This window comes from Danio rerio, chromosome 12 (genome assembly GCF_052040795.2).
Source record: "Danio rerio strain M-AB ecotype USA chromosome 12, GRCz13ab, whole genome shotgun sequence".
NCBI lineage: Eukaryota > Metazoa > Chordata > Actinopteri > Cypriniformes > Danionidae > Danio > Danio rerio.
The window spans coordinates 47,220,001-47,240,000 of record NC_141032.1 but is presented as its reverse complement, the minus strand read 5'-3'; the positions used below and the strand labels follow the sequence as shown (position 1 = coordinate 47,240,000).

The following is a 20,000-nucleotide window of genomic DNA, read 5'->3' as shown; positions in this document are numbered from 1 at the left end:
TATATCGCATATTTCTGCATTTTTTAATTCAAAGCATTGAACAGGGAATTGTCTTTAAAAAAAAAAGTTCTTTCAGTGAACAGAAAAGGCAATGCTTTGACCTACATGAGCAGAATTTGTATGTGAACATGTGCTCCCATAATGCCATTGTGTTTCTCCTGTATCAGTGTCAGTGTGTGTCTGTTTTTCTCTTGTCCTCTGAGCTCTTCTTCTGTCTGTTTTCGTCCTCTTTAGCTTCTCCTCAAGGTACTTTATCTCTTCTCTTCTCCTTCCACCTGTTTCTCCACTCCTCCTTCATTATTTGTGTGCAGTTTATTTTGTGCCTGACCTTTTCTGTCACTTGTGTTTTGCATTCACACACATCTGGACACACACACACATGCACAGACTTGTTCCTATATCCTGTTTGGGGACTTTCATGGATGCAATGATGTTCTATTTTTTTTGCATCTTTACATTTTCAAAATACTTCATTGTGTATGATTTAAAAGCATATTTACTCATGGGGATCTCAATTTTGGTCCCCATAAGTCTCTGTGCATTCCGGTTTAGGTCCCCATTAGATTTTAGAACAAGAAACACGCACACACACATTGCTATTGGTGGTTTACAGGGATCGTCCATAGGCATGATGTATTTTATGCAGTAAACACAGTTAATTACATGACCCTAAACCCAACAGGACACCTATGGTGAAATTTGGTTGTCAGAGGACCCTGTTAAGTATGATATTGAAGCGTTTTGAAACCGGTGTGAAGCCGGTGTGGTCTTCTGCTGCTGTAGCCCATCTGCCTCAAGGTTGGATGTGTTGTGTGTTCAGAGATGCTCTTCTGCAGACAGTGGTTGTAAAGAGTGCTTATTTGAGTTACTGTTGCCTTTCTATCAGCTGGAACTAGTCTGGCCATTCTCCTCTAGCATCAACAAGGCATTTGCACCCACAGAACTGCCGCTTACTGGATATTTTCTCTTTTTCAGACCATTCTCTGTAAACCTTAGAGATAGTTGTGTGTGGAAATCCCAGTAGATCAGCAGTTTCTGAAATACTCAGACCAGCCCGTCTGGCACTGACAACCATGTTTAAGTTTAAATTTAAGTGACGCTCAGTCATTCAGTTTGAACTGCAGCAGATCGTCTTGATCATGTCTACATGCCTAAATGCTTTGAGTTGCTGCCATGTGATTGGCTGATTAGAAATTTGCGTTGAGCAGTTGGACGGGTGTACCTAATAAAGTGGCCGGTGAGTGTATATATCATTCATTCATTTCCTTGTCGGCTTAGTCCCTTTATTAATCAGGGGTCGCCACAGCGGAATGAACCGCCAACTTATCCAGCAACCTTTTTACGCAGCGGATGCCCTTCCAGCCGCAACCCATCTCTGGGAAACATCCACACACACTCATACACTACGGACAATTTAGCCTACCCAAGTCACCTGTACCGCATGTCTTTGGACTTTGGGGAGCACTCAGAGGAAACCCACGTGAAGGCAGGGAGAAAATGCAAACTCCACACAGAAACGCCAACTGAGCCGAGGTTCGAACCAGCGACCTTCTTGCTGTTAGGCGACAGCACTACCTACTGCGCCTCTGCCTCGCCTGTGTATATATCATTTTAATATTATTATTTTTTATCATTTAAAATGTGTATTTTTCTAATTTTTAGAAAGATTTATTTCATTCACATTTCTACAGTTTGTGTTTTTGTTGATTTTTTTTATCATTAGTTGTAAATACAAGATCAGTTGTTGCAGTTATTTTTGTAATGTTTCCCGTCATCAGTCTTGTGTGGAAGTGTGATGTAGTTTTGTAAGATGTGTGCTGTATTTTAGTTTCACTGAAGTCGCTGTTGTTAAACTCTCGGCCTGACTTCTGCATTCTAATATCAAAAACACATCGAGTCAAACGCGAGCCTCGACCTGAGATCTTCAGTTTTTCCAGCAGACTCTTGAAGCACAGGACCTCATCTCTCAGGTTAAAAACAGCAGCTCAACTGTTGACTCGAACGCTCCGCTCTTTCACTCGTTCTGTTTTCTTTTAAATGATTTCAAAGCATGTCAGAAAGTGATGAAGATCAAAGAGAAGGAGCTGTTTTAAACCCAGACTCTCAGGACCCTCAGTGTGACTGGAATAAGAGCAGGCGTTTATCTGCAGATTCCTAAAGTAATGCTTGAGGAAGGAGAGCTGCTAGTTGTGTCTTTCCTAAAGTGAGGTTTTTAAGCTTTCATGTGCTGGTTTTGTTTTGAGAAGTGTGGCATATTCTTCAGTCCTGATCTGTTGTTGGTCCTGAAACAAGATCCTTGTCAAAGTTGATCAAAGACACAGAGAGTAATGCTGAACACAATCTGAACCTTTCAAAGAAACACACGTCTGTAAGAGCTCTGTGCATCTCCTTTCCTTCCTTTCCTTTCTCTCTTTTTCTTTTTTTCCTTTCTCTTTTCAACCTTCTTTCTTTTTCCATTCACCTTTCTTTGCTTTTCTTTTCTATTTTCATTTTGTGCTCCTTTTTCTTTCCTTTTCTTTTCCCTTTTTTTCTTCTTTTCTTTCCTTTTCCTTTTTTCTTCTTTACTTTTCCCCTTCTTTTCTTTCTCTTCATTTCTTTCCTTTTTTTCTTTCAACATTTCATTTTCTTTTTCCTTTACCATTTCCTTTTCCCTTTTTTCTTTTCTCCTTTTCTTCATTTTTTTCCTTTCTTTCCTATCTCTCCTTTCTTTCCTTTCCATCTTTCCGTTCTTTTTTTATTTCTTTCCTTTCTTTTTTCTTTTCAACCTTTAATTTCCTTTTTTCTCTTTTCCTTTACTGTTTCCTTTTCCCTTTTTTCTTTTTCCATTTCCTTTCATTTTCCTTTTCCTTCTTTCCTTTCCTTTCCTTTCCTTTCCTTTCCCCTTCCCCCCATCATTTCCTTTTCCCTTTTTCTTCTTTTTTCCTTTCCTTTCCTTTTCCCTCTTTCCTTCCCCATTTTCCTTCCCCTTTTTTTCTTTTTCCTTTCCTTTTCCCTCTTTCCTTTCACCCCTTTTCCCCTTTTTTCCCTTTCCTTTTCCCCTTCCCTTCCCTTCCCCTTTCCTTTTTTCTTTCCTTTTCTCTTTCTTTTCCATATATTTTCCTTTCTTCCTCTCCCTTTCTTTCCTTTCCTTTCTTCCTTTTTAGTTTCTTTTCTTTCTCTCCTTTTAATTTCTTCCCTTTTTTCTTTTCAACCTTTCATTTTCTTTTTTTCTTTTCCCTCTTTCCTTTTCCTATTCATATTCCCTTTCCCTTTCTTTCCCCCTATCCTTTCATTTGCCCTTTCCTTTTTTTATTTTATCTTTATTTCTTTTTATTTCTTTTTCCTTTTTCTTTTCAACCTTTCCTTTTCATTTTCTCTTTCCTTCCTCATCCTTTTATTTGCATCCTTTTCTTTCCCCATTTTTTATTTCACTTCTTTTTTCCTTTCCCTTTCCTTTATTTTTCTTATTTCTTTTACTTCTTTCTTTTGACAGATGTTTAACTTAATCTCTAATCATTAATATTTATATTTAATAATTAATTTTTCTTATTTGTGAAAAAATAAAGTAAATTGTGTTTTGGTTCTGAGATTTGTAGTGTATTTATCCTCACTGTTTTATTCATTACTAAGCAATGAGTAATACTAAGTAACGAGATAAACTTTATCTGCTTTGAAAACACTTCATAATATATATTCTGCATTTTACAGACATTATATTTGATGTTCTGGTAGACAATTAGGGCAACTTTCTCAGTTTTATAGATAAACTCGTGTGTGATCAGGATGATGTAGAGCAGGGGTCACCAAACTTGTTCCTGGAGGGCCGGTGTCATGCAGATTTTAGCTCCAACCCTAATCAAACACACCTGAACAAGCTAATCAAGGTCTTACTTGGAATACTTGAAACATCCAGACAGGTGTGTTGAGGCAAGTTGGAGCTAAATCCTGCAGGGACACCGGACCTCCAGGACCAGGATTGGTGACCCCTGATGTAGAGCCTAGAAGTGTGTATGTGCGTGTGTTTCTCATTGATAAATCACAGACTCTGATGATCATTACAGACTCCTGACACCTTCACCCACTTTCTGAATCGCAACACTGTTAACAAAGTCCCTTAAAACATTTTTTTTTTGTCACAACTAAATGACTTACATTTTCTTTTATTATTTGGTTGATCTACTTTATAGTATTTGTTGATCATTGATTATACTAATAAATCAATGTTGCTTCATTTCCAGGGTGCTGCACTCAAATACGTCCCGACAATCGTCAATGATCTCAAACTGGTCTTTGACCCAAAGGAGCTCAGGTGAGTGTGTTTAATCATGAGGTATGGTTTTATTGAATGTAAAGATTTGTATTAGATGTTTAGACAGTCAGAAGTAAGTCAACATTGAGTTTGGGATGAGTGAGAGGTTTATTCTGCAGGATTCATGTCTCGGTTTCTTCACGAATGAGCAACAAATTGAAATGGATTCCGATTAAAGAGCTCAATCTCACGCTAAAGCCACTGCTATGAAATAATCCAGAAGTGTAGGTGTAATCTTACTGCATGTTTGTAATTGCTTTACTTTAGAATCTAGGTCCAGGAGGGCCGGTGTCCTGCGTATTTTAGTTGCAACCCAAATTAAACACCTAAACCAGTTAATCAAGCTCTTTCTAGGTATACTAGAAACGTCCAGGCTGGTGTGTTGGAAGAAGTTGGAGCTAAACTTTAGAGGACACCAGCCCTCCAGGACTGAGTTTGGACACCCCTGTCCTAGGGTTTTATTGATGTATGGATTGATTTGATTCGATTAATTGGTCATGTCCTGCTTGGCTTTTTTAAAATTTATTTATTTATTATTATTATTATTATTATTTTTACATTTTATCATTATATATAGCTTTACTATATGTTAACTTATTTTTTTTATGTAAAATGAGTTTATAAAATTTATAGAAATTTTATTTTATTTTATTTTATAATTTTATTTTATAAATGATGTATAGTTTTAAACTATTAAATTAAATTGTAATTTTATTTCATTTAATTTAATTTTTTATTTTATTTTATTTTATATTGCAAGTCTGCTTTCATTAAAGATGGCTGATATATGGTCTTAAACTATTTAATTAATTTCAATTTATTTTTTTATTATTTTTTATATTATATTATTTTATTTTATAATGCACATGTCTGCTTCCATTAGGGATGGCTGATAAATGGCTTAAACAATTGTATTTTATTTTATTTTATTTTATTTTATTTTATTTTATTTTGTTTTATTTTGCACATGTCTGCTTCCATAAGCAATGGCTGATAAATGGTCTTAAACTGTTTTATTTTATTTTATTTTATTTTATTTTATTTTATTTTATTTTATTTTATTTTATTTTATTTTATTTTATTTTATTTATTTTATTTTATTTTAATTTAATTTAAAATTTTATTTTATTTATTTTATTTTTTATTTTATTTTATTTTATTTTATTTTGCACGTCTGCTTCCATAAGCAATGGCTGATAAATGGTCTTAAACTATTTTATTTTATTTCGTTTATTTTTTATTTTATTTTATTTTATAACATTTATATAACCTCATTCATGTCTTTCTGAATCAATCCTGTTTTTCATCCCGTCTCTCTTCTCATCCAATCTGTTATCCCCGCTCTCTCTCACACACATAAACACGTACACACATATGCACAAAGAAACACACACAAACAAATGTAATTGGCATCCTCATCCCATCTGTCTCCTCATCCTTACATCATCCTGTCTGTCTCTCTTTAATTCAAGCTGGTCAGCCGCACAGTCTCTCTCTCTCTCATCTGTCTCTCTGTCTGTCTGTCTCTGAGTCTCAAAAGCTTAAAATGAATTTATGGTCTGAGGACTCCGATTCGCACAGGTTTCTGAACTCAAAGTGTAGATCAGATGAGCATTAGCATCTCTCCTCCTAACGGTCTTCTGTTGGTCTGTCATTCTGGTGGCTTTCCTGCACAGCACACTTTAGATTCAGCACACACACACACACACATCAGCGGAGAGCGATGCAGTATCGGTCACTCGCCGGTCATTTCTGCATCTCTGGTTAAAGACTGCAGACCTGAATGACTTTATAATACACAGGCCATAATGTGTCCATTAGGGATGCCTGATATATGGACTTAAAATACTTTTTAAAAATTATATATATTTTATCATATTGTTTCTTTTACTGTATTTAAAATAAAATTAAAGGTCACACTTTATTTTGAGGGTCCAGTTGTTGAATTTATGTTACAATGTATCTACATGGCTACTAATTCTCACTAGATTGTAAGTGGACTGTTAGGTTGGGGTTAGTGTAAGTTGACATGTACTTGCAAAGTTTCTTATAGTCGGTTAAAAGTCTGTTGAAGGAGCAGTGTCAACAGATATTAAGCAGACAGTCTACTAATACTCAAATGGACCATCAAAATAAAGTGTTACCGAAGTAAAAATATAAAGCTTTAATCATACCAAAACCTTCCCTTCTGCCTCGAAAAACTTTTCTTTACCTCTGTTCACATGGAATGGCTTTAGGGCAGGACTGTCAGTCTTTTAGGGCAGGGCTTTTGGTACTTGGGGTAGGGCTACCTGTCCTTGAGGCCAGGGCTATTGGTACTTTAGGGCAGGGCTATCTTTTTTTTGGGGCAGGGTTTTCTGTCCTTTAGTGCAGAGCTATTAGTCCTTTATGGTGGGGCTATCAGTCCTTCAGGGTACAGCTATTGGTCTTTCATGGTGAGACTGTTTGTCCTTTAGGTCGAGGGCTATCTGTCCCTTAGACAAGGGCTATCTGTCCCTTAGACAAGGGCTATCTGTCCCTTAGGGCGAGGGCTATCTGTCCCTTGGGGGGAGGGTTATCAACCCCTAAGGACGAGGGCTGTCTGTCCCTTAGGGCTGGGGCTACATTCCTTTGGGCTGGGCTACCGGTCCCTTTGGGCATGTTCATTGGGTCACTTTAACGGTGTTCATGAGTCACATTGGCTGGGGCTATTGGTACTTTAGGACTAAGTTATCTAATATTTAGGGTGGGGTTCATCTGTACCTTTGGGCGAGAGCTATCAGCCCCTAAGGGCGGGCGCTATCAGTCCCTTAGGTTGGGGGCTATCGGCCCCTTAGGGTGGAGGCTATCGGCCACTTAGGGTGGAGGCTATCGGCCCCTTAGGGTGGAGGCTATCGGTCCCTTTGGGCGGGGGCTATCGATCCCTTTGGGCGGGGGCTATCGGTCCCTTTGGGCGGGGGCTATTGGTTCCTTTGGGTGGAGGCTATCAGCCTCTTTGGGCTGGGGCTGTCGGTCCCCTTGGGTGGGGGGCTACCGGTCCCCTTGGGTGGGGAGCTACCGTTCCCTTTAGATGGGGGGCTACCGGTCCCTTTGGGGTAGGGCTACCGGTCCCTTTGGGCCAGGGCTACCGGTCCCTTTGGGCGGGGGATATTGTATCCCTTTGGACAGGGGCTATCTGATCCCTTTGGGCCAGGGCTACCAGTCCCTTTGGGTGGGAGCTATTGGACCCCTTGGGTGGGGGCTATCGGATCCCTTTGGGCTGGGGCTATCGGATCCCTTTGGGTGGGGGTGTTGGTACTTTAGGATAGGATTATCTGTCTTTTAGGGCATGTTCATCTGTACGGTGTTAAGGTGGGGCTCTTTGTACATTAGGGCAGGGCTATCTTTCCTTTTGGAACTTGCTATTCGTTTTTTAGTGTGGGCCTTTCTGTCTTTTAGGGCTGGGCTATCTGTTTTTTAAAGTGGGGCTATCTGTCTTTTAGTGCAGATTTATTAATTTAATTCAATTAAATTCAGCTTTATGTGTATAGCGCTTTTACAATGTAGATTGTGTCAAAGCAGCTTCACATAACTGGTCATAGTAACTGGATCAGGGTAGTTCAGTTTTTAATGTTTAAGTTCAGTTCAGTTTAGCTCAGTTCAGTGTGGTTTGAAGTCATTATTGAGAGTCCAAACACTGAAGAGCAAATTCATCGATGAGTAGCTTCTCAGATCCTGAACCATGCAAGCCAGTGGCGACAGCGGAGAGTGAAGAAAAAAAACCTTGAGAGAACCAGACTCAGTTAGGCACGACCATTTTAATTTCTCCGCTGGCCAAAAGTCTTGTGCAGAGCTGCAGTCTCAGCAGAGGAGGCTGGAAGCTGGCCTCAGCGAAGACTCGTCTGTCCCTGGAGCTTCACTGGAATCGGTCTCATGCTCTCCACTCCCCCATGACCAACAGCGCAGCAGCAGCTAAGGATACGGCCTGATCCGATATTACCTGGATGTACGTCCTGATTTGGGAAAAATTGACAATCATAAGCTTTCTTTCCTGCCGACTATTATTCAAACTGCCTACAGTAGTAACAACTAAGCCTGTGGTGTGTGCTTTTTAAGAGTGAACTTATGAATTGCTGATCTGAGTTCATCAGAAACTGACTGAAGGTCAGTGGAAGGCTGTTGTATTATAATCTTTTGAGTTTAATGGTGTGTTTAACAGCAGGTTTTCCTCAGATGTGCTGGATGAACGTGAGCGTGGGGATCAGTGTGCGTCCAGACTGAAGTAGCCTCTCGCTGGAGTCTTCTCCCACTGTGCAAAGCTTTGTTTCCTTCTGGTCTTTTCATCTTTTGTTGTTTAATCCCGGAGCTGCTTTCTTCCTCAGTGTTGGAGAGTTTGATGGGGTTAAGAGGATTTCAGCTCCTGTGGTTCTCTTCAGTCTCCTGTGGTTTGCAGCAACACGTCCAGCACTGCCAAACACTTTCTGTGTGCGTTTCCCTTTTCTACATCCAAATTGATTTCACTTTCCCTTTGCATTTTCCTCTTTTCTTTTTCATAAAAATATTTCAATTTTATTATACATTCCTCTTTTCCTCACCGATTTCTCTTTATATTTTCCCCTATTCATTTAGCTTTTCTTGCTTTCTCCATTTTTTTCCTTTTCCCTTGTATCCCATGTTCATCTCTTCCCATAGTATTTTTCTTTTTCATTTCAATTTTAATCTCTTGGACACTGATTACCTTTAGTCCTCACGAAAACGGAAATGCTTGAAGTTTCTGCCAACCCGACTCTACAGCATAACTTTTCAATCAAGATGGATGGGGCAACCATTACTGCATTCAAAACGATGAAAAGCCTTGGAGTAACGATTGATGACCAACTAAACTTCACTGATCACATTTCTAGAACTTCTCGATCTTGCAGATTCACACTCTATAACATCAGAAAGATCCGACCCTTCTTATCTGAACATGCAGCTCAACTCCTTGTTCAAGTTCTTGTTCTCTCCAGACTGGACTATTGCATCTCTCTACTAGCCGGGCTTCCAGCTAACTCTATCAAACCTCTTCAGCTGCTTCAGAGCGCAGCAGCACGAGTGGTCTTTAATGAACCTAAAAGAGCACGTCACTCCGCTACTCATCCGTTTGCACTGGCTGCCAGTAGCGCATCAAATTCAAAGCTCTGATGTTTGCTTACAAAGCGACTTCTGGCTTTGCTCCTTCTTATCTGCTCTCAGTTCTGCAGATTTATGTGCCCTCCAGAAACTTGCGTTCTGTGAATGAACGTCGCCTCGTGGTTCCATCCCAAAGAGGGAAGAAATCACTCTCCCGAACTTTCACATTCAGTTGCCCAGTTGGTGGAATGAACTCCCTAACTGCATCAGAACGGCAGAGTCACTCGCTGTCTTCAAGAAACGACTAAAAACTCAACTATTTAGCCTCCACTGGCCTTCCTAATCTGCAATTGCCTCTCTGGCTCCACCGCTAACTGTAAAAATAAAATAAAAATTACTAATGTTTTGCTTCTTACACTTTACACACCTGAAACTTGCCTACAGCACTTATTCATTGTTGCTCTTATAGTTGTGTAAATTGCGTATTTGTCCTCATTTGTAAGTCGCTTTGGATAAAAGCGTATGCTAAATGACTAAATGTAATTTACTCTTGCTTTTCCATGTCATTTTTGCATTTTATTAGTGTATTTCTGATGTTTCTTTCTTTTTCTTTAATCTTCCTGACTTATTGTTTTTTTTTTACTTTTTTATTCGATTGATTTTATATTTCTAGTGAACTTACCCTTTTTAATCAGCCAAAGCCATATCTCCTTGCAGCCCAAGATCGATTACTCATTGAAGCTAAACAAGACGGAGCCTGGTCAGTACCTGGATGGAAGACCACATGGGAAAACTAGGTTGCTACCGGAAGTGGTGTTAGTGAGGCCAGCTAAACCTGTGGTCTGTTTGAGTTCTAGACAAACATACAAAGAGTAGCACCCGCTTCTGACCTAGTGGATTAACAGAGAATCAACTACTTGTGCGTAAAAATGTAAGTCATGTGACGTACTTCACCTTCACGTTCCTTTTAGTAGATTTAAGCTAGTATGGGACGTTTTTGTACTTAAAACTTTTAAAGCGAACCAGAGAACAAGCAAGCACAAATGTCACACAGAAAACACAGCAGCAACAAGAGACAAGGATCCCCCCTAATCTAATCCGAGTCATCACTGGAGCGCTTAAATGACACTAATTCACTTCTGATTGGTCCACTCGTGAGAACTGCGAGCCAATCGGAACACCTAGATTTTAGAAGAACAGCATGGTCCACTCGTGAGAACTCTGCAAGCCAATCGGAACACCTAGATTTTTATAGGACAGCAGACAGCAAATAAAAACAGAAAGGGGAGGAGGGAACAACGAAGCAACACCCCAAGGCATGTAACAGCCTCACAATCATCCCCATTCACTGAGGCCCTGTTTACACTAGTGCGTTTTAGTTTTAAAACGATCTGCGTCCACACTAGCGTTACTGAACATATCTCTGTCCACACTACGCCATCAAAAACGTATATCACGCATTCGCGCACTCTGGGCATGCGCGTGCTAGTATAAACAGGATGCTTGTGTCTCATTCGGCATTTGGTTATTGTTAGTCAACAAACGCCGGTTGAACAATGAACGAGATGGCAAAGAAAGCAAGAGAGGTATTTTTGTGAACAGACGACGAGGTCGAGTTGTTACTAAACGTAACAAATGAATAACTGTACAATGGCGCCTAAAACAGACAATTGTGCAAACAACGCTTCCATTTCTGTGTCCATGTTGTTGTTTACAGTGAAGGCTGGTCTGCTGTCTTACAGTAGCGTTAAGGCTGATTTATACTTCTGCGTCAAACGCCGGCGTTTGCTACGGCATTGACGCATAGCCCTTCGCCGTGCCCGTCGGCGTCACTGATGTGCACCTCTCAAAAAATTTAACAACACGTCGCAGCAACGCGTAGCGCAAGCTCTGTGATTGGTCAGCTTGGTAGCGCTGAAGAGTCTGGGCGGGACCGAGAGCGGCGCGGGCGGCGCTAGCCCAATGGAGCGATTGTTTACAAGTGTGGAGTCTCGTGAAGGAGCTCCGGATGGAAAGTTTTGTTTTGTGTTTACCTCACAGTTAAAGTTGTTGCACGTCCGCCGGTTCCTGCCTCAAAATGAGCGAGTTTGAGCCACTTGTACATCCCGGAAGTGTTCAGGAAAAGCAAACAGCAACGAAGAAACTCGACACAAAGGAACATTTACACCTCACTGCCAACTAGCGTTTAGAAAGTGTTAATGCAGACCAACAGAGACAGCGCGCAGAAGTATAAATGCACTGCACTCACTGCGCCGTGAGTTACGCCGGTCACTTGACGCAGAAGTATAAACCAGGTTTTAAAGCCATGTGTTATAGTCATGTGATAGGGGTTTGATGAATACGCAATGACACAAAAGCCCCTATCAGGTAGCGAATCTCAGCAGCCCCGGCTCCGTTTTCAGACGTCTCCGTTTTCCCTCATCCACACTGAGATGGAGCAGCAGCGTTTCAGAATGAAAACGGCCTCTCCAGCATTTCCAAAACGCTCCCTTTTCGGCACTCGAAAACTAACGTAGAGTGGACGAATGGCGTAACCGTAGCTAAACTTATGCGTTTTAAAACTAAAACACATTAGTGTAAACAGGTCCTGAATTGTCTCTATCACTGCCTCTGCACTCCCCCTGTAGCTGGTGTGTGGTGAGCCCACTGGCAACCGTTGTCCTGTGGCTGCCGTAGCATCATCCAAGTGGATGCTACACCCTGGTGGTGGTGTGGAGAGACCCCCATCATGATTGTAAAGCGCTTTGTGTACGGCTATACACAATAAATGCACTATATAAATACACACAGTACATTAGATACTTTCTTTTACTTCCTCACTTTCATCTTTTCTTGAATTGTTCCTCCTTCACTTTCCCACTTCCTGTTCCGTGTGTTTAATTTTTGGTCGTTGATTTATCATATTCAGATCAACCTTCCCTTCCCTTCTGTGCTTTTCACTTCATTTTTGCCTTTCCACATTCGCATTGATTGTCTTTTATTTGCTTGTGTTTTTGTCTTTGAGCAGTGCAATACACACAGAGACTGTGATTAGGAAGTGTCTGTCTGTTGACTCTCCCAGAAAGTATATAAACACAGACGGTGACATCATCAGAACATCTGTGTGTGTGTGTGTTCGAGTGTCTGGGGGTCTGCTTCTGTAGATCTGCTTGAGGATGTTAGTTTAGTGTTTTCCTGCAAACAGCAGGACAGAAAAGGGACTGGAGACGTGGCTAGCGCACACTGCGCGTTAGCATTGCTGTGTTTGCCCACAGTTCATTGTCACAGAAGTGTGTTTGCTCAGTGGAGAGGTCGCGGTCTACACACACACACACACACACACACACACGCACACACACTGAATGAGGCTGTTTCTGTACTCTGTCATCGTCTGCCAAACGGAGCTCATCCTGCTGCCTTTTCTTACACTGAAGAACCTGCTGCTCTCCTGCTGTGCTGAGTGAGTGAGTGAGTGAGTGAGTGAGTGAGTGAGTGAGTGAGTGAGTGAGTGAGTGAGTGAGTGAGTGAGTGAGTGAGTGAGTGAGTGAGTGAGTGAGTGAGTGAGTGAGTGAGTGAGTGAGTGAGTGAGTGAGTGAGTGAGTGAGTGTGTGCATTACTGATTTCGGCTCCATATCCCTCAAAATTTTTAGAGATTATGTGACCAAAGTCCCTGTAAGAATTAGCTTTTGGTGTGACTCGACGCGTGCATGTGGGTGCCTTTGACGTACTGCTTTGCTTCTTACTGAAGTGCATTTTATACTCTTTAAAGTGTGAAGTTAATCCATATATTCAAATTGTATGTGTATAATCTGCTTGTAGACTTGCATACCATTAAAAGAATTAAGGTGCTATGTAGAGTTAGAAAGGGGAAATGGCCTGAGTAAACAACTAAGGTGTCTCAGGAAATGGATGAGAGTAGAGCAACACATGTGGAAACAGTTACGTATAGATGGATAAGATATATGGTTATTAGGTGGAAATTGGGGTCAGGGGTTAAACTAGGTGGGGTCTTGTGTGACATATGTAGAACAAAGAAAAAAACAGTTGTAAAAGAGTATTTAAGCAGGCCAGAACATCAGTGAGACAGAATTTTTCAGACAGAGATGCTACTGGGGGTCTCCTGAAGGTTCTCCTTTGTTGTCGACAATAAAGTATACTCTTCTGATATTCATAACCTCCAGACTGAGTTTGATTCATTAAGAGAAAAACACCGAAATACTCTCAGCTCACATCATTCAAAAGAAAAGGTCCACATTGTCCCACGATGATGTCAACAGACTGGACTGTCTTGGCAGCTAGCTAAATGTAAAGGAGGACTAAGCTAAATCGTTTCTGCTTTATAATTAATGTTATCAACTCACAGCAATACAACTTTACAATAACTGCAATTGTTTGTATTCAATACTTTATTATTATTATAATTTTCCATTTTTCATATCTGCAATGCCTGTATTTTGCCATTTTTGTGCCGTCCACTTAGAATCCAACATGGAAATCATTTTTGTTTGTTATTGGCATTGATTGTTTTGAAATTCAAATGGCATTAACATGCCTGTGTTTTTATTTCTGTGATAAATATGGCTGTCAAGCCAGGATCTTGATGGTTTATTGTGGGTTTGTTGTTTACATGAAGACATCTGTGTTACAAGTTAAACAAAAATTCTAATAAACAGCTATATTTTGATTTTAAATAGTTTTTGTCTTGCGTTTACATTAATTTTACATATGAATAGCCAAAATGACAAGTTTTAGTCTTTTAAATGTGTTTAATCGCGATTTATTGCAAAAAAAGTGATTAATTAGTTAACCTTTTTTTAAATACATGATGAATAATACTCTTGACACATGAAAGTGTAAAGCCTGCAGCTCACAGCAAATTTGGAAAGTTATTGCCTGTCATATTTAACAAACAAATATTTAATTTTGATGTAATTTTTCTCACATGGAAAATTGAATTATAATCAGATGATGTGATTACATTCTTTGCCATCAGCCAATCGCTGCATTGCTGATCATGATTTCGAGGATCGATAGATCAGTCATTCACAACACACGCAGCGATCTCAGATCAGTTCATCCATGACATTTTAATCTGATTTGCGGATCTGTTTGAAGAACCAGATTAGCCAGAGATCAGTTATCAAGATGAACAGATCCAGGATCTGCCAAATCATATTAGATCATCTAGGCGAGGTACGAAGAATGGAATCCTGGCGTGTGTTGTGATGTCATTTCTCTCAACATCAGGTCAAAATGAGCTTGATTTCTGCATGTACATTCTGGTGTATATGAGCTGGTGTGAATAGCTTTAAAACATTTTTGAACTGTTAAGGCAAGTTTATTTCTATAGCACATACATACACAATGGTAAGGTAATACAAATTGCTTTAAATAAACAAGTATAAAACACACAAGAAAATAAAGATTAAAAGAATTAAAAGGGATTAAAACAGATTTAAAGGTGTTAAACGGGTTATAAAAGGAATGAAAAAGAAAAGAAAGAAATACTAGTCGGACTCTGTCGGATGCAGCACAGTGCTCATTCAGTAAAGGCACAGCTAAACATGTGTTTTCAGTCTTGATGTGAATGTGCCTAATGTTGGAGCACATCTGATCATTTCTGGAAGCTGATTCCAGCAGCTGTTACTAGCTGAAGGCAGATTCACCCTGCTTTGACTGAACTCTTGGAATTTCTAGTTTACTTGACCCTAAAGATCTGAGTGGTCTGTTTGGTTAGTATTTGGTTCGCATATCTGTAATGTATTGAGTTCCTAGACCATTTAGTGATTGTATAGACCAGTAGTAATACTTTAAAATCTATTCTGAATGTAATTGAGAGCCAGTGTGAAGACTAGAGGACAGGTGTGATGTGCTCTGATTTTCTGCTTCTGGTCAGAATCCTGGCTGCAGCGTTCTGGATATGATTTGCATTTCCCCAAGTAAATAAATGTCTGCAGTGTTATCTAGGTGTTATGGTGAAGCAGTTGTGCAGTGGACTGACCTTCTGTCTCTCTGTGTTTCTCCAGTAAACTCTTCAGTGAGTTTATCCTCAAAGTTCCCCTGGGGAGACTGGTGAAGCAGAAGCTCCACTGCATGATCGACATCGTCCACAGCGACCTGTTTACTCAGCATGGTATGTACACTGATACGCACACAGACATACACACACACGCACACACACACACACACACACACACACACACACACACACACACACACACACACACACACACACACACACAACCTCACTACTCTAAGCCGGTTTTAAACAGATGGAATACAGTGTTTACACATCTATTACATGTTCGTTCAAATAAAATTGAGAAATGGCAATATTTATTTAATTAAATTTATTATTATTATTTTTAATGTAATTAAATGTTTTAAGTTTTTTATTTGTCATTTTATATATTATTTATTTTATACATATGTTTTCATTTAATGTTAAATTAAAACATTAATAAATGTTTTAATTTGTTTTTAATTTATATTTTATATGTAAACTTTTTAATTTAATAATTATTTAATATAGTTTTATTTTATACATTATTGTATTTATTCATTTTATTTTATTAAATATTTAAATATTTTTTTATTTTATATTTAGTTTAATTTTGTATAATTTTTTTGTTATTTAGTTTTATTATTTTAATTAAATTATTTATTTTTTAATTTAATTTAATGTTTTAATAGTTTATTATTTTATATTTTATATATTTTTATTTTATATCTTATTTTATTATGTTTTTAATAAATGTTGTAATTAGTTAAATTTAACATTTATTAAATTACATTTTATTTTATTTTAATTAATTTTAGTTAATTTTTATTTGTATTTTATTGTATTTGATCATTTAAATAAATGTTTTTTATATTTTTTTATGTTTTATTTATTTTATGTCATACATTTAAATCAAATATTTAATTAATTTGTAATTTTAACTTTAATTTAAATTACTTTTTATTTAATTGATTTCATTTATATATATTATTTTCTTTGTTTTATTTTAATTTTTAATTTTTTAATAAATTTTTCATTTAATAAATTAAATTTTATTTTGTTAATTTTTTTTTTATTTGTATTCATATTTCATAACGTAAATAAATGTTTTAATTAAGTTTTGTTATATTTTACATATTTGTATGTTATACATTATTTTATTTGTAATTATTTTTTATTAATCTTTTTAAATCTTAAGTTTTATATGTTAAATTTAAATAATGTTAATGCTTAATTTATTAATTTTTTATTTAATACATTTTTTATTTTATTATTTTGTTTTTATTTTTTAATTCATTTGTTTTAGTTAAGTTTTTTATTTTATATTTATACATATATTTTAAATGTGAAATGCAGTGTGTATTGCACTGAATGACGTATTTGAGAGAGAAAGAGAGAGCGTGTGCGTGCGTGCGTGCATGCGTGCGTGCGTGCGTGCGTGCGTGCGTGTGTGTGTGTGTGTGTTAAACAGCAACATATGGCTGCTCTACGGGTGGATTGTAAGCAGATCTCAGTCATTCAGCAGTAATTATCTGTTTGCATCTCCTCTTCTGACTTTATTAAATCACTCGTCTCTTGTTTATGTGCTTCAGTCTCTTGCTCTCATAAAAAACAACGTAAATCTCTCAATAATGAATAAGAGCAATTGCTGATTTGCTTTGAATTCATGTCCGTGTGTGTCTGCATGTATGTATGTATTTGTGGTTCATTGCACAGATTTTGTCAGCTTGGATTTATTCTAAACCGAGCTTCAGCAGATGCAAACTTTAAAAGCCAGTTGACTCATTCAAATGACGTCTTTGCAGAGGATTTCACATTTCGCTTCCATCTAATGAGCGTTTTTCTCAAGTTAATTTCTCGATTCTTTTTGACAGCGTGTTAAAATGCAGTTTTAATGGGTGGTTTCGTAAGGCTTGACTGTCACTGGTGCTCATTTTGGCATTGAGGATCTGAACAGAGGTCAAACATCAGCCTTATTTTCCCCAGAAAAGGTCAGAGTTAGACTTTGTTCCACATGTCCGTATGAAATCTCCATTTAGCCGTTTGATAGCTAGGTTTCCATCCAAATATGCAAAGTAGATTTGTGCACAGAACTGGAATATGGCATAAAGCAAAGTTTTCATCCAATGAGACAAAATCATCACTTCCTGGCGCTAAATATCAAACAGTAATATATGTAGTTTTGAGCATTAGGAGAAGCCACTGTGGGATTTTTTTCTATAATAAATGAGGCAAAAGGCAGGCGGCAGGCAGGGAGAACGAGAATACAAGGCTAGGTTAAAAACACAGGAAAACTAGACAGGAGTAACGCGTTGTAATGTCATCTAAAATAAACAAGACTCTGCAAACTGAAAGGGTGAGTGTGTGGCTTAAATAGTAGTGCAATCAGTCTCTGACATTCCTCAGGTGGTGTGAATGTAATCAGTCTAGATGAGTAAGCATGTGTGTCTGGGCGAAGTGCATGTATGAATATGTAGTCCATCAAAGGCGGAAGTGTAGTCCTTGGTTTGGTGAGTGAGAACCTAGTGGAATGTGATCGCTGGTAATCGTGACAGTATGTCAGCCTATTGACAAACCAGCTGAGTGATATGACTTTGAAATGCTCTAGTGTCTCTGGCTGTTTCTCAATTCCAAGAATCTAAAAACGGGCTTGCGTTCTCATGGATATCCTTTTTAATAAATACAGTTGAGGTCTGAATTATTAGCCCCCCTGTTTATTTTTTTCCTTAATTATGAAATGTTAATTGTCTATTTAACAGTGAGCAGATTTTTTTTCAACACATTTCAAAACATGAGTTTTAATAACTCATTTCTAATAACTGATTTATTTCATCTTTTGCCTTTGCCTTGACTAGATTTTTTTTTTTTTTGTTCTACACAGCTTAAAGTGACATTTAAAGGCTTAACTAGGCAGGTTAGGGTAATTAGGCAAGAAATTGTATAACAATGTTTTTTTTTTTAAACAATCTAGGGAAAAAATAGATTAAAGAGGTTAATAATACTGACCCTAAAATTTAAAATGTAACATAAAAAAAAAAAAATAAAAAAAAAAAATATATGTATATATATATATATATATATATATATATATATATATATATATATATATTTTTTTTTTTTTTTTTTTTAATGTTACATTTTAAATTTTATATATTATAAATTATATATATATATATATATATATATATATAATTTTATTTTTTATTATTAAAAACTGCTTTTATTCTATCTGAAAAAAATAAAAAAACTTTCTCCAGAAGAAAAAAATGTTATCTGACATACTGTAAAAATGTTCTCGCTCTGTTAAACATCATTTGGGAAATATTTAAAAAGAAAAAAAAAATTCTAAGGAGGGCTCATAATTCTGACTTCAACTGTATGCATGTATGTATGTATGTGTATATATGTATATAAATATACACACCGTTGAAAGCAGAAATTTACATACACTGTATATAAAGGCACACAACCATTTTAAAAAAAGTCAGATGTTAATGTGACTAAACTTTCTTTTAGGTAAGTCAGGATTATCACATGTGTTTCTGTTATGCTTAATAGCTGAATAATGAGAGAAATTTTTGAGAAATTGTTAACTTTTCTTGAAAGTCAAATTTACATATAATAAGATTAATACACCTCTGAAAAAGCTCAGATGATGGTGTCAAGGTTTTGGAAGTCATTTGGTCTTCCAAACAGACCCTAAGCATACCACCAAATTAGTTCAAATGTGCTTTAAGGACAACAGAGTGAATGTTTTGGAGTGGCCATCACAAAGCCCTGAACCCAATCCTATAGAAAATGTGTCGGCAGAGTTGAAAAAGCTTGTGCGAGCAAGACAGCCAACAAATCTGACTCAGTTACACCAATTCTGTCAGGAGGAAAGAGCCAAAATTCCTTCAAACTATTGTGAGATGCTTGTGGACGGATACCCAAAACAATTGAACTAAGTAATACAGTTTAAAATCAAAGCTAAAAAAATACCAAGGATTTATTTATTCATTTCATACATTTAAAATAAAATCATATGTGTATTTAAAAAAAAAATACTGTTAGGTTTTTGTTATATACAGTCATAGTTATATGATCACAATCAACAAGTTAATTCAATTATAATCAATACAATTATTAAAATAATTAAGAATAAATCAATAAAAAAACTAAGGAACAAAAATGTATGTTCTCCTTCTCTCACTTTCTTACACAGAGGAATGTTTTCTGCTGTGTGATGTGAATAACTCCAGCGTTCTTCTGAAAGGCTGAAAATGAATTTCTTCCCTCTTTACACTCTCTCTGACCTTCTCAGTGCGAGTTAACTGGAGTGTGAAAACTGCATCTCCTCAGTCTTGTTCTTTTGCATTTTGTAAAGGTAATGTGGAAAAGCCATGCTCTTCTGAAAGCGATCTATCACTGTGTGCTGACCTGCACAACCCTGAGCTGAAGAAAAGCAGATCACTGATCCGCTTTTTACTGCCTTCATAGAGGCTTTTACTTCTTCGTGTGACTTGTTGGATTGTAAATTAGTTTATTCATACATTCATTATGTGTTTTATATGTCTGTCTGTCCTATCTATCTGTCTATCTGTCTATCTATCTATCTATCTATCTATCTATCTATCTATCTATCTATCTATCTATCTATCTATCTATCTATCTATCTGTCTG

The 20,000-nt window shown here is 37.4% G+C and overlaps 1 protein-coding gene and 1 long non-coding RNA gene across 10 annotated transcripts in view; both read left to right on the top strand.

Moving 5' to 3' along the window:
• The window catches only part of dock1 (dedicator of cytokinesis 1), a 502,920-nt gene that overhangs the window by 144,137 nt on the left and 338,783 nt on the right, over positions 1-20,000 (top strand). For 6 of the 7 annotated variants that reach the window (XR_015944908.1, XR_015503568.1, XR_015503567.1 and 3 more), the window contains 2 exon segments: positions 4,218-4,288; positions 15,364-15,470. Coding sequence is in view for 3 of the 7 variants with exons in the window: in XM_087275372.1 (XP_087131498.1) it covers positions 4,218-4,288; positions 15,364-15,470 (178 nt within the window). In the remaining 4 variants the exon portion in view is untranslated. 7 annotated transcript variants of the gene reach the window in all.
• Positions 10,011-13,511, top strand: LOC147841570 (uncharacterized). Of its 3 annotated transcripts, XR_015504690.1 has the most exons (3): positions 10,011-11,099; positions 11,166-12,849; positions 12,943-13,511. It is a non-coding gene; the product is annotated as an uncharacterized LOC147841570 (long non-coding RNA). The 3 variants fall into 3 exon arrangements; XR_015504689.1 differs by lacking the exon at positions 10,011-11,099 and having other exon boundaries at positions 11,101-12,893; XR_015504688.1 differs by lacking the exon at positions 10,011-11,099 and having other exon boundaries at positions 11,254-12,857.